Source organism: Microtus oregoni, unplaced genomic scaffold, assembly GCF_018167655.1.
Source record: "Microtus oregoni isolate MIOR12 unplaced genomic scaffold, Mior012 000004F_ref0000308, whole genome shotgun sequence".
Taxonomy (NCBI): Eukaryota; Metazoa; Chordata; class Mammalia; order Rodentia; family Cricetidae; genus Microtus; species Microtus oregoni.
In genome coordinates this window covers 66938009-66950485 of record NW_024543063.1, presented here as the reverse complement: position 1 = coordinate 66950485, position 12477 = coordinate 66938009, and the positions used below count along the sequence as shown (strand labels likewise).

At 50.5% G+C, this 12477-nt stretch overlaps 1 protein-coding gene across 1 annotated transcript; it reads left to right on the top strand.

Annotated features, from left to right (window-relative positions):
- Nucleotides 1-217: 217 nt before the first annotated feature.
- Nucleotides 218-11557, top strand: Farsa (phenylalanyl-tRNA synthetase subunit alpha). The gene is made up of 13 exons (XM_041650122.1): nucleotides 218-415; nucleotides 3305-3442; nucleotides 3528-3626; nucleotides 3720-3838; nucleotides 6492-6584; nucleotides 6670-6798; nucleotides 6872-6987; nucleotides 9657-9741; nucleotides 9830-9929; nucleotides 10030-10198; nucleotides 10291-10368; nucleotides 10519-10633; nucleotides 11162-11557. The coding sequence occupies exons 1-13, from the start codon at nucleotides 269-271 to the stop codon at nucleotides 11298-11300; spliced, it is 1527 nt and encodes a 508-aa protein (XP_041506056.1). The 5' UTR covers nucleotides 218-268; the 3' UTR covers nucleotides 11301-11557.
- The last annotated feature ends 920 nt before the right edge of the window (nucleotides 11558-12477 follow it).

The window sequence follows — 12477 nt, the reverse complement described above, 5'->3', positions numbered from 1 at the left end:
AAAAATCAAGAGAAACTACTTTTGACTTTCAAGTCATCAAATTTACCTCACTATTTAACTAAAGGCTGCTGGGGAGAAACTACATAAAGCATTCTGACTCCCATAGGTTCATTTGAGGTTTAATTGCCACACTTAAGATGGCGACGGCCTGCCCCCAAATCGCACTGTGTGCCACATTAAAAATGGCGACTCACGCGCTCTCGTGTTCCGGTTCCGGTTCCTCGGTCCGCCCGGCGGCCTGCACGCACTAAGCACACTGGGAGCCACCATGGCAGACAATCCAGTGTTGGAGCTGTTGCTGCGGCGGCTGGAGGAAGCTGATGGCGGCCTGGACAGCGCGGAGTTGGCTACGCAGCTGGGCGTGGAGCACCAAGTGGTGGTAGGCGCCGTGAAGAGCCTACAGGCTCTGGGTGAGGTGAGCTCGGCGCGTGCCGCTGGCCCGCTTCGCTTTTCCATCTGTGCCCCATTATGGCTGGTTAGGGGAAACTGCATATAGGTGCGCCGTGGGCTGAGCAGGTGGAAGTCTGGAACCAATGCCTATTAAGGCGAAAGCAAGGAGCTTGTAACGGTGTACAGGACGAGATCGCTGCCCCTAAAGTGTTGCAGTCTGATGGGGAGGTGCAGATGACCTGAGTGATGTGGGGGCTCAGAGAACCAGCTGTGACTGTTGACCTCGTGTTACCTGAGTCTGATCCGGTGGCGGAAAACGATGACACGCAGGATATCAATGGCAGGGCATCGGTATCGGGATTACAGGACGCAGTGACCATCGCAGCAGAATTGTATGGGCTTGTAGGGTCCCTCATCCCCATTCATCTCCATATTAGGGCCTCCTTGTGCGCTAGGCAAAGCTGTACCATCGAGATTAAGCTCTAGGCTGTGCTGTAAACTGATCTGTGGACCAGGCTGGCTTCCAATTACAGAAGGCTGAGATCAAAGGGTCACACCTTCCATGTATGACTGTTTTTGTTTGATTGTTTGTGGTTTTTTAAGAATTGTTTATTGGTTTTATGTTTATATATGTGTACCTGCTAGAGGAGGAGGCCAGAAGAGGGTGTTGGATTTCCTCTTAAGTTACAAATGATTGTGAGCTTCCATGTAGGTGTTGGGAATTAAACCTGGTTCCTCTGTAAGAGCTATTGATCGTAACCACTGAAGCACCTCTCAAGTCCACTTTTTACTTTTTAACTTTTTTTTTGTGGGTATTTATTTTTGTTTTGTTTTACAGACAGGGTCTCTTTACTTAGCCCTGGCTATCCTATAGCCCACTATGTAGATCAGGCTGTCCTTGAACTCACTCACAGAGATCTACCAGCCTCTGCTTCTCAGTGCTGGGATACATTGAAACAGGCTGTCATTTGTCCAGGCTGGCCTTGAACTCACCACATAACAAGATCATTCTGGCCTCTTGCCTGAGGTTCTCAAACAGCTGAGATTACAGGTTTTTATCCACCGTGCCCAGCCTGATTTGTCTGTCTTTACCTCACAAGCATAGTGGAGTTGAGGCCAGCGAGATTGAGATTGTATTCTTTGTATAGTCTTTGGTGAGGACTGCCAGGCAAAAGTGAGGGCTGGGGTGGGGTGCTGACGACTGAGACTGGCAGGTCCCCAAGCTGACGGGCATGGTATCTTGCGTGGGGAGGCAGGTGACTTGAGGTTCAGGGCAAGGTAGAGGAGCAGGGAGGAAGCCCGTCCTTCCAGCATCAGCAAGCAGACTGTGCTGAAGTGAAGGCTTGTGGATCACTCAGGAAGCAAGATCCATGAGGCCGAGTTCTGGGCTGTGTATTTGTTGAGCACAAGTTCTGTGGTCTCAGCTGTGTTCTGTAGTCCTCGCCATAATCTCAGGTAATGACATTGTTTTTAGGTCTTGCACAGAAGACAGATGATGTTCAGTGTAGTTAGGTGACTTACCAGTGTCACTCGTACATACTACAGTTCCAGGGTCCTCAGTGTGGAGGTCAGATCAGGGTTACAGCATAGGGGCCAGGGATACTGCTCATTGGGTAAAAGCTCTTGCCATATTAGCCTGGCAGCCTGAGTTCAGTCCTTGCACACCTGTAATCCCACCACCCCTCGTTAAGCAAGGCAGAGACAGGAGAATTGCCAGGAAGCTCTTGGCCTAGCGATCCTAGAGTGTGCAGCACAGCAAAGAATAAGAGACCCTCCTTCACCAGGTGATGATGCACACCTTTAATCCCCCAGCACTCGGGAGGCAGAGGCAGGTGAATCTCTGAGTTCAAGGCCAGTCTGGTTTACAGAGTGAGTTCCAAAACATCAGGGGTACACAGAGAAACCCTGTTTCAAAAAAGCAGCTCCCCCCAGAGGGGGGAGAGAGAGAGACACTCCCTCAACAAAGTATAAGGCAAGAACTAAAGGCTGTTGCCTGACTACACACACACATTAATAACTTTTAAAAGAAAGTTAAGGTGTTGGGTGTGTCGGTTGGCTCAGGCCTTTAACCTCAGTATTCTTTTTTTTTTTTTTTTATTTTTCAAGACAGGGTTTCTCCGTAGCTTTTTTTGGTTCCTGTCCTGGAACTAGCTCTTGTAGACCAGGCTGGCCTCGAACTCACAGAGATCCGCCTGTAACCTCAGTATTCTTAAGCAGAGGCAGGTAGATGCCTGTGAGTTCAAGACTAGATCTATAGAGTGCGTTCTAGGCTAGGCCATCCAGGGCCACATAGTGAAACCTGCCCCGGAAATGAGTGAGTGAGTGAGTGAGTGAGTGAGTGAATGAATGAATGAAAAACCATAAGAAGAAGGGGGAAAACAACATCTGTTCATACTTGATGTAGGAGTCAGGTCAGGGGCAGAAGGAGGAAGATGGCAGTGGGTTGTCCAAGTTCCAGAAGGAAATTAAGGAGCCCGAGAAGCTAGTGGACTGGAGACTTGTCTGCTGCTCCTCCAGTGCAGCAGGGGTGCGAATATGAACGACAGTCAAAGCCACCACCACTGAATGGCTGGATTCTCCCCAGGAAACCAAGGCTTCACATAAGCAGCAGGTCTCCACTTGCATGGATGCAATTAAAGGCCATCACAAATGGCCTTGATTTATTTTGTTTATTTGCGTGTGTGTGTGTATGTGTGCGTATGTATAGGTGAGTGAACATGCTCCAGGAAGCTGGAGAAGTTCCAGATCCCTGGAACTAGGAGTTAGAGGTGAGCCACTCCGCGTGGTATAAGAGCAGTACGTACTTTTGACTGCTGAGGCGTCTCTCCAGCTCTGGGGTGTCTGAGTCTCAGGCTCAATGCTGTAGAGGTGGTGGTTTTGACCACATGTACATGTGCCACTCATTTCCTTACAGGTTATTGAGGCTGAGCTTCGTTCCACCAAGTGCTGGGAGCTGACTGCTGAGGGTGAGGAGATTGCTCGGGAGGGCAGCCATGAGGCCCGTGTGTTTAGAAGCATCCCTCTTGAGGGCCTGGTGCAGAGTGAGCTAATGGTAGGGCCCAGGGGTTGGGTCCAGGGAGGGGATGGGATGCAGGTGGCCCTGGTATACAACACTCATCACAGTCCCACTTCCCTAGCGACATCCCAGTGGCAAGGTGGGCTTCAGCAAGGCCATGTCCAACAAGTGGATCCGAGTGGACAAGAGTGCAGCTGATGGGCCCCGGGTGTTCCAAGTGGTGAGTCCTGTATGCAGATGGCCAGCAGGCTGGAGGGAGACGGAAGGGTGGGTGGGGCAGACGCCAGCCCTCATTCCCTTTGTCCTCTGGCAGGTGGACAGTATAGAGGATGAGGTCCAGAGGCGGTTGCAGCTGGTCCAGGCAGGCCAGGCTGAGAAGCTGGCTGAGAAGGAGAGGAATGAGCTCCGGAAAAGGAAGCTGCTGACCGAAGTGTGAGTGACTGCAAGGCCTAAGCCTTTTGGTTCGTGTGGTGCCGTGAGGATGGAGGGGTTGCCTAGCCCATATCCAGTTGCTGCTGCTGTCAGTCACCAGACCCCGTTTTTACAGGGTTTTGTCCCTGTCATTTAGTTCTTTGGTTCCTTGGTTTTGAGACAGGGTCCTTCTGTGTAGCCCTGGCTAGCCTGATATTAACTATGTAGCTCAGGCTAACCTCAAATTTACAGAGGTTTCTACCTGTTTCTACCTCCCTAGTGCTGGGTTAGAGGCATGGACCTAGCTGTCTGCAGGGCTTTGAGTGTGTACCGGGCTCAGGGAGCCTTTGGGCTTGCTCTTGCTGTAACTGCTGCTGAGGAATGTGTACCTTCCAGGCAGCCAGCCAATTAAATTCCTGCTTGTGCGTCACTTAAGAGGGCTGCCCTGAGCCAGATTTGATGCTGCATACTTGTACAGGGAGACAGGAGAGTTCCAGTCTGGCCCACACAGTGAAGCCTGCCTCGTAGAACCTCTTAGAGCCCAGGGTTGTAGGGCTACCCAATGGAAGTCTAGGCCCTGTATTTCGTTAGCTAAAATTTATGGCTTGGCCAACTCACTTGGCCTTTCCCAGCCTCACCTTCCTTCCTTGTAAATCCTTCTCATAGGGTTGTGAAATAACAGATCCTAATCCAAAATAAACTCTCAATACTTTGCTAATAGCATCATGCCCCTCTGCATGCATCACTACTTGAATGGACCCTGGCACAAATTAGATTCTTAGTGTTTTTTATTCAGCGAATAAATGCATGACCAGGTAGGTAGTGGCTGCATGAGAAAATTTCAAATGACAGTTTCAAGACAGTAGACACAGCAGAATGGACAAGGGAAGTATGGGCATTTGATGCCAGCCTGGGCTTCATAGAACACCTAATCAACAAGGAGGAAAAAAAGAAGGCCAGCAAAATAGTTCAGTAGGCAAAGATACTGTCACCAGTACAAGCCTGGTGTCTTAGAGTTTCTTTTGTTGTGAAGAGACATCATCATCTCAGGATCTCTTTTTTTTTTTTTTTTTTTTTTCGAGACAGGGTTTCTCTGTGGTTTTGGAGCCTGTCCTGGAACTAGCTCTGTAGACCAGGCTGATCTCGAACTCACAGAAATCCGCCTGCCTCTGCCTCCCGAGTGCTGGGATTAAAGGCGTGCGCCACCACCGCCCAGCTCAGCATCTCTTTTAAAGAAAACATTTAATTGGGGTGGCTCACTTACAGTTTCAGAGGTTCAGTCCATTATCATCACAGTGGGGTGCATGGCAGTGTGCAGGCAGATATGCTGTAGTAGTAGCTGAGAGTTCTACATCTTGTAGGCAGCAGGAAGTCAACTGAGACGCTAGGCAGTATTCTAAGCATAGAAAAGCCAGCCGGGTGGTGGTGGTACACGCCTTTAAGGGAGGCAGAGGCAGGTGGATCTCTGCGAGTTTGAGGTCAGCCTGGTCTGAAAGAGTGAGTTTCAGGACAGGCTCAAAAGCTATAGAGAAATCCTGTCTCGAAAAACCAGAAAACTTCAAAGCTTGCCCCAATAGTAACACACCTCCTCCAACAAAGCCACACCTCCTAATAATACCACTTCTTATGAGATTATGGAGGACAATTACATTCAAACTTGAGTTTCACCCCTGGGACCCACATGGTAGAAGGAAAGAACTGATTTCTTGACGTTGTCTTCTGATCTTCACACATAAACTGTGGCGTGTGCATAGATAAGCAAATGTAGTAATGATTTTAAAAACTTTTAAAAAGCCAGAGGGACTGGAGAGATTGCCCAGGATGAACAGCACTGGTTGCTCGTCTAGGGGACCTGCTTAGATTTCTAGTTCCCATGTTGGACAGCTCACAACTGCCTGTCTCTCTAGCTCCATGACCTGTGCTAGGAAGAGCCCCAGGATGTGATACCTTCTTGTGGCCTCAGCAGGCACCATACACAACATACATTAACATAAACATGGGGACATACAGTACACGTAAATTAAAAACAAAACTGGTAATGTAGCTCAGTTGTAGAATAATTGCCTGGCAGGTCCAAGGCCCCAGGGTTGGTGTCTACCACCACAGAGAAAAAAGCAGCTGGACATGGTCACACCTTTAGTTCCAGCACAGGAAGCAGAGAGACAGGTGGACCTCTGTGAGTTTAAGACCAGCCTAGTCTACACAGGAGTTCCAAGTCAGTCAGTACTCTATCGTGACCCTGTGGGTTTTTTTTTTTTGTTTGTTTGTTTTTGTTTTTTAAAGCAAATAAGAACACTCTGTAGAATACAATGCCTAACACCTTTAATCTCAGCCTTTACTGTGTAATATTACCTTCTAGAATAAACAAAGACGTGAGTAAGTAGAGCAGGTTCTGGGATGTAGCTTGGTTGATTAGTGTGCACTAAGCCCTAGTTGATCCTTAGCGCCACATAAACCCAGTGTGTCGTGGGCCTGCATTTCTAGAATATGGGCGGTGGAAGCCGGAGGTTGAGGTTATTCTTAACTGTATAGCCTGGGATACATAGAGTCCTTTAAAGCAAGAACTAACGACCTAAAACCAGAGTGACTCAGTGTTCTGGGATTAACATTCAATGGCAGGTGGAGGGAAGGCTCTTGAAGTGACAGCAATGGCCCTTTTCTTCTCTGTTCACAGGATCCTGAAAACCTACTGGGTGAGCAAGGGCAAGGCCTTCAGCACAAGTGTGTCCAAGCAGGAGGCAGAGCTGAGCCCAGAGATGATCTCCAGGTAGGATAAGGAGACCCTAGGGTAGAGGCTGTGGGGAGGGTTGGGCAGCCCTTCTCATAGCTTTGTATCCTGTCTTTCCCCACAGTGGCTCCTGGAGGGACCGGCCTTTCAAACCCTATAACTTCTCTGCCCGAGGTGTGCTCCCAGACAGTGGCCACCTGCACCCCTTGCTCAAGGTCCGCTCCCAGTTCCGACAGATCTTCCTGGAGATGGGGTGAGCACAGGGCCTGGGGTGGGGTGTGGCAGCTACTGGCACAGGCAGGACAGGCAGTCCGTGTCTCCTGCAGGTTCACTGAGATGCCTACGGACAACTTCATTGAGAGCTCCTTCTGGAACTTCGATGCCCTTTTCCAGCCTCAGCAGCACCCAGCACGGGACCAACACGACACCTTCTTCCTGAAAGGTCGGTGGCCTGGGAGCTTCACCAGGGTCTGGGGGAAGCTTTAGGGAAGAGGTATCTCATTTCCTAAAATGAAATCTGACCTTATTGTAGTCAGCAAGGCCCTGGCAGCTGGTTCCATCCCCTAGTAATTTCTCTCCATTGTGCCTAGTCTCTGCTTTCTGAAGATGCCAGGCTGCTGCCTGCCTTGGGGCCGTTGCCTGTGTTGTACCTGTACTAGCCACCCAGAGTTGGTTTTTGTTTTTTGGTTTTTTAAGAGAGGGTTTCACTAAGTAGCCTTGGCTGGCCTGGAGCTCATGTAGATGAGGCTAGGCTGGAACTCACAGGAGTTCCCCTGCCTCTGCCTTGCTAAGGCTGGGCTTAAAGGTATATGCCACAATCCATGGCGGTATTTTATTCAGAACTTCACTGGCTGTCTGGAACTCACTATGTAGACCAGGCTGGCCTCAGACTCACAAAGATACACCTGTTTCTGCCTTCCTAGTGTTTGGACTAATGGCATGTGCCACCATGCCTAACATGTCCCAGATTTTTAATGCCACTTAAGGGCTGGGGTGTGGCTCATCAGTTTATCATCAATTTAGCACGTGGTTAGTACATATGAGAACCTGTGTTCTATTTGTCTCTGCCTGTCGCCTCCCCTCTCTCACCACCATGTGAATTCTCAGGGGTTTGTTTGGGATCAGAATCCTGTTCACTAAACTGAGGCATGTATGTGAGCTGGAGAAAAAGCTCAGCAGTGAAGAGCACTTGCTGCTTTTGTAGAGGGCCCTAGTTTAGTCCCCAGCATATGTGTTGGAAGCTCACAACCTCCAACTGCAGCCCAAGCAATCTGATACCTTCTGAGCTCCTCAGGCACCCAATATCACGTGCGTAAACCTAGACATAGACACACAGGCATATACATAATTGAAAAATAAAAATAAACCTTTAAATAGAAGCATATTGTCCTTAGTTCTAGAAATGTCCATCCCCTCCCTCCCTCCCTCCCTCCCTCCCTCCTCCCTCCATCCTCCTTCCCCCTCCCTCCCTCCCTTTCCCCTCCCTCCCTACATCCCTCCCTTCCTCCCTTTTTTTCTTTTTGGTTATTGTTGTTTTTCTCAGTTTGTGTTCCACTGTAGCCGAGGCTGGCTTTGAACTCGTGTCACTCCTCCTGCCTCAGCTTCTTAAGTGCTAAGACCATCTTGCCTTACTAATGTGGATTGTTTTGTTTTGAGACAGGGTCCTACTCTAGTCTAGGCTGGCCCGTAGGTCACTATGTAACTATGACTGATCTCAGTCTCTGTCTTTTTGCCTCAGCCTCCAGCATGATGAAATTGTAAGTGTGCCCATCATGACCAATTATTTGTTTCCTCTGTGTGCATGCTGCTGCTGCTGCTAGGGATGGAAGCCAGGGTCTCCTGGATGCTGGCGGTTCTCTGTCACTGATTACAGGCCAGCCCTTTTAGCGTTACATGAGTGGCTTCTCACAGTGGCGATCTCCCCTAGGAGTTGACAGATGAGCTCCCTAGGTGACCATCGCCAATTTAGTAGCAGTGATCTTGCTGTTGTCGTGGTACCCAAAACTCATCTTCTACTCCATTGTTGTAAACCTTCCAACTACAGAAGTGATACTGTTAGCCCCATTTACAGTTGAGGAAACTGAACCACAGAAAGCACATCACTTGCCTAGGGCAACACAGCTGGTACATGCTAAAGACTTATCCAAGCACCAAAGCTATGGTGTGAACATTCCCAGGGAATTCACATGCATGAGCTGGGTGTGGTGGCTCTTCCCTGTCACCAGCACTCAGCATGCTGAGCAGGGGAAATTCTACATTCCCCAAAAGGAGAGAAACTTGTTTTGTTTATTTGCTTGTGGGGGGCTACATCTTAGTGTTAGAGCACTTGCCAAACCTGAGGAAGGCCCTGGGTTCTAGGAAGCATTGGGGGGGGGGGGGATCACATATTTTTTGAGCAAGGCCTTTCTGAAGACCCTCCTGAATGGCAACATTGCTGCTGAGTCAGCCCTGAGTAGGGCAGAAGTCCCCGGCCCCAGGGAGATCCACTTCCTGACTAGGTGTCCTGAGGAATCTGTGTGGTGGGGCAGGAAGTGAGAAACCACTGCAGATACTAGTGTGTGCCTGCAGGGCCAGGCAGGCTGTGTGCCATTTCAGTCCTAAGCAAGGCTGGGGTGGTAGCACACACTTGTTTAATCCCAGCATTCTGGAGGCAGAGACAGGTGAATCTCTGAGTTCAAGGCCAGCCTGCTCTACAGGGGGAGTTCCAGGCCCACCAGAGCTGCAGTGAGTCCCAGTTTTTAAAAAAGTCCTCAACAAAGACAAGGAAGTAAGGGAGAGAACGGTGTGAATCCTCCAGCTCGAAGCTGTAGCCAGTGCAAGGTTCTGAGGCTGAAATGTCAGTTGGTGACCCTGGAACTGCAGGCCATGGCCAAGTAGGATGGGAGGACACCAGAGCAGGAGGTAATGGGTCAGAGCCAGAGGGAAACTCGGGCTGTTTCACAGTGAAGAGGAAAGTGTGGGGTACTACGGGTTCTGGATCACAATGTCATCTTAGGAGTACCAGGTTCCTCCGGCTGTTGGGGCACCGGAGCTACCGTGGAGACATGCCTGATGACATGCAGTAGCTTCTGAGATGCTCATTGACTGACCGCATGTCTCTGTCCTGCCCAGATCCCGCCGAGGCCCTGCAGCTCCCAATGGATTATGTTCAGCGGGTGAAACGGACCCACTCCCAGGGTGGCTATGGCTCACAGGGGTGAGGCAGAAGCAGGACTTGGGCTGAGGAGGGGCAGGAGGCAGGGGTTCCAGGACCGCAGGGCAGACTCTTGCTTTTTCTTTTGAAGCTACAAGTATAACTGGAAGCTAGAAGAGGCCCGGAAAAACCTGCTTCGCACTCACACCACATCAGCCAGTGCCCGTGCCCTCTACTGCTTAGCCCAGAAGGTACAATGTGGCCTGCGCAGAGTGGGTCGTTGGTACTGTCCTAGACCTTCTGACTCGTGCCAGGATCAGGCCTCATCTGGCTGTCACCCCTTCTCCCCAGAAACCCTTCACACCCGCCAAGTACTTCTCCATTGATCGTGTGTTCCGGAATGAGACGCTGGACGCCACCCACCTGGCTGAGTTCCACCAGATAGAGGGTGTAGTAGCCGACTATGGACTGACCCTGGGCCACCTCATGGGTGTGCTGAAGGAGTTCTTCACCAAGCTGGGTGAGCAGGCAAGCCACTCGAGACAGGAAGTGTTTGGGGTCCCTGAGAGGGTGCCTCTTGGGTCATCAGCCTGCCTTGGCCAACCCCTGCAGGAATCACCCAGTTGCGCTTCAAACCAGCCTACAACCCCTACACGGAGCCCAGCATGGAAGTGTTCAGCTACCACCAAGGTCAGGGGTGGGAAAGTGAATGTGGAGGAGGGTCTGAGGGGCCCCACATTTGACCTGGGTCACCCTCTTTCCTAAGCTCCTAACCTATCTTCCCATCCTCTGGGCGCTATCATCCACATGCATTCTCTGATCTCTCCTTTATCCCCACAGGCCTAAAGAAGTGGGTAGAAGTTGGCAACTCTGGGGTTTTCCGCCCTGAGATGCTCCTGCCCATGGGGCTCCCCGAGAATGTGTCTGTTATTGCTTGGGGTCTCTCCCTGGAGCGGTAAGTGCCCAGGCTGGAGCTTGGGATGACCCTGTCATTCACTTGTTCATACCTCTGACAGTTCTTTAACAGGAATGCCCAGTTGTGTGCTGGCCCTGAGCTGTGAACACCACAGCGTATTCCCTCGATATCATGCAACCTGGGTCCTAGTGGAAAAGGAAGGGCAACTAACATGGCCAATAAGGAAACTCAGAAGGCCATGTTGATGGCAGGAGGTGCCATAGAGAGGATAAAGCAGGACTGAGGAGACTAGTTGGTCAAGGCTTCATGGAGGCCCAGAAAGCAGTGAAGTTTGCTCACAGGGTGTACCAGGCAGAAGGCATAGCTCGTGCAAAGCCTCGGAATCTAGATTCAGCATGGGGTGTGCCAGCAGAGTGGGGAGTGGGAGGGAAGATGAGCTTGGGAGTGACTGGGCTGATGGTACATCCTTTTCACCATGGGGAAGACTTTCCCTTCCTAGAAAAATGGGAGCCTCTGAGGAGCAAAAGACAGCCTAATCTGACTCAGTGTTGAACTGTTCCTTCTCAGCCCAACGATGATCAAGTATGGCATCAACAACATCCGAGAGCTGGTGGGCCACAAGGTGAACCTGCAGATGGTATATGACAGCCCTGTGTGCCGCCTGGATATCGAGCCCAGGTCTCCACAGACACAGGAGGCTGCGTGATATAGGCTGCCCCAGAGAGCTCTGTCCAGTCCCTGTGCATCCCCCAGCGGTGACCTCGCTAACATTTATGAGGCCTCTGTGAGGCTAGCTCACTCCCTCTGCCTCACCCACCAGGGGCAGGGTCCTGAGTGCAGGAAGCAGGTTTCTTGCACTGGCCTTTGGTGGTAGTGTTCTTGTAAGGGTGGATTTGGGCCCTGCGGGTCAGCTGTTGTCTAATAAAATAGGCACTTTCTCTCATGCGGTGCCTTTTGTTAGGATTCTTTGTTGTTGTTCATTTCATTAGGTGACTTGTGGGTCTTGCCTTGCTTGGTGGGAGAAAACTGGGTGACAGTTCCTGGTATGTTGGTTTGGAAGTCAGGGTTTTGGATCCTCCATGGTCTGAGATTCTAGAAGGGCCCAGGCAGCCCAGGCAGGTCCGTGGTTCCATTCAACATTTATTTTTAATGGATGTGTGTCTGTCTGTTCGGGTGCATGTGGAAAACAACCTTGGGTGTCATCCTTAGGAACACTGTCCATGTCCTATGTGACAGGGAAGCTCCAGGAACCTTCCTGCCTCCAACACTCCAGCTCTGGGATTATAAATGGACATCCTGTATTTTTTATGTGGATTGAACTCCTACACAGCAAGCACTTAACTACTGAGCCAGCCCCTCACCCCTGGCATTTACGAGTCACTGGTGCCCACTCCTCGTCTAACTGAATAGCACTGAAACTCCCTGATGAAAGGACACTTTAGTGGGTTGTTGTAGTAATAAGAGCAGTGGGCTGCGTCCCCGGCACCTGGCCGCCCCCACGGCTAGCTTTACCCGAAATAATTACACAGACACTGTATTCTTTTAATCACTGCTTGGCCCATTTCTATCTAGCCTCTTCTAGGCTAACTCTCGCACCTGGACTAGCCCATTTCTAATATTCTATGTAGCACAGCTAGGTGCGCTTACCGGGAAGATTCTAGCCTCCGTCCATCCTGGGTCGGAGCTTCATCATGTGTGTCTGCCCAGGAGCAGGGCATGGCGTCTCTGCTTGAGGAGTCTTACCTCACTTCCTCTTCCTCCCAGCATTCTGTTCTGTTTACTCCACCCACCTATGTTCTAAGCTATGAGCCCAAGCAGTTTGTTTGTTACTTAACCAATGAAATCAACCGATTGATATATGACACGCCCACATCAGTGGGTGA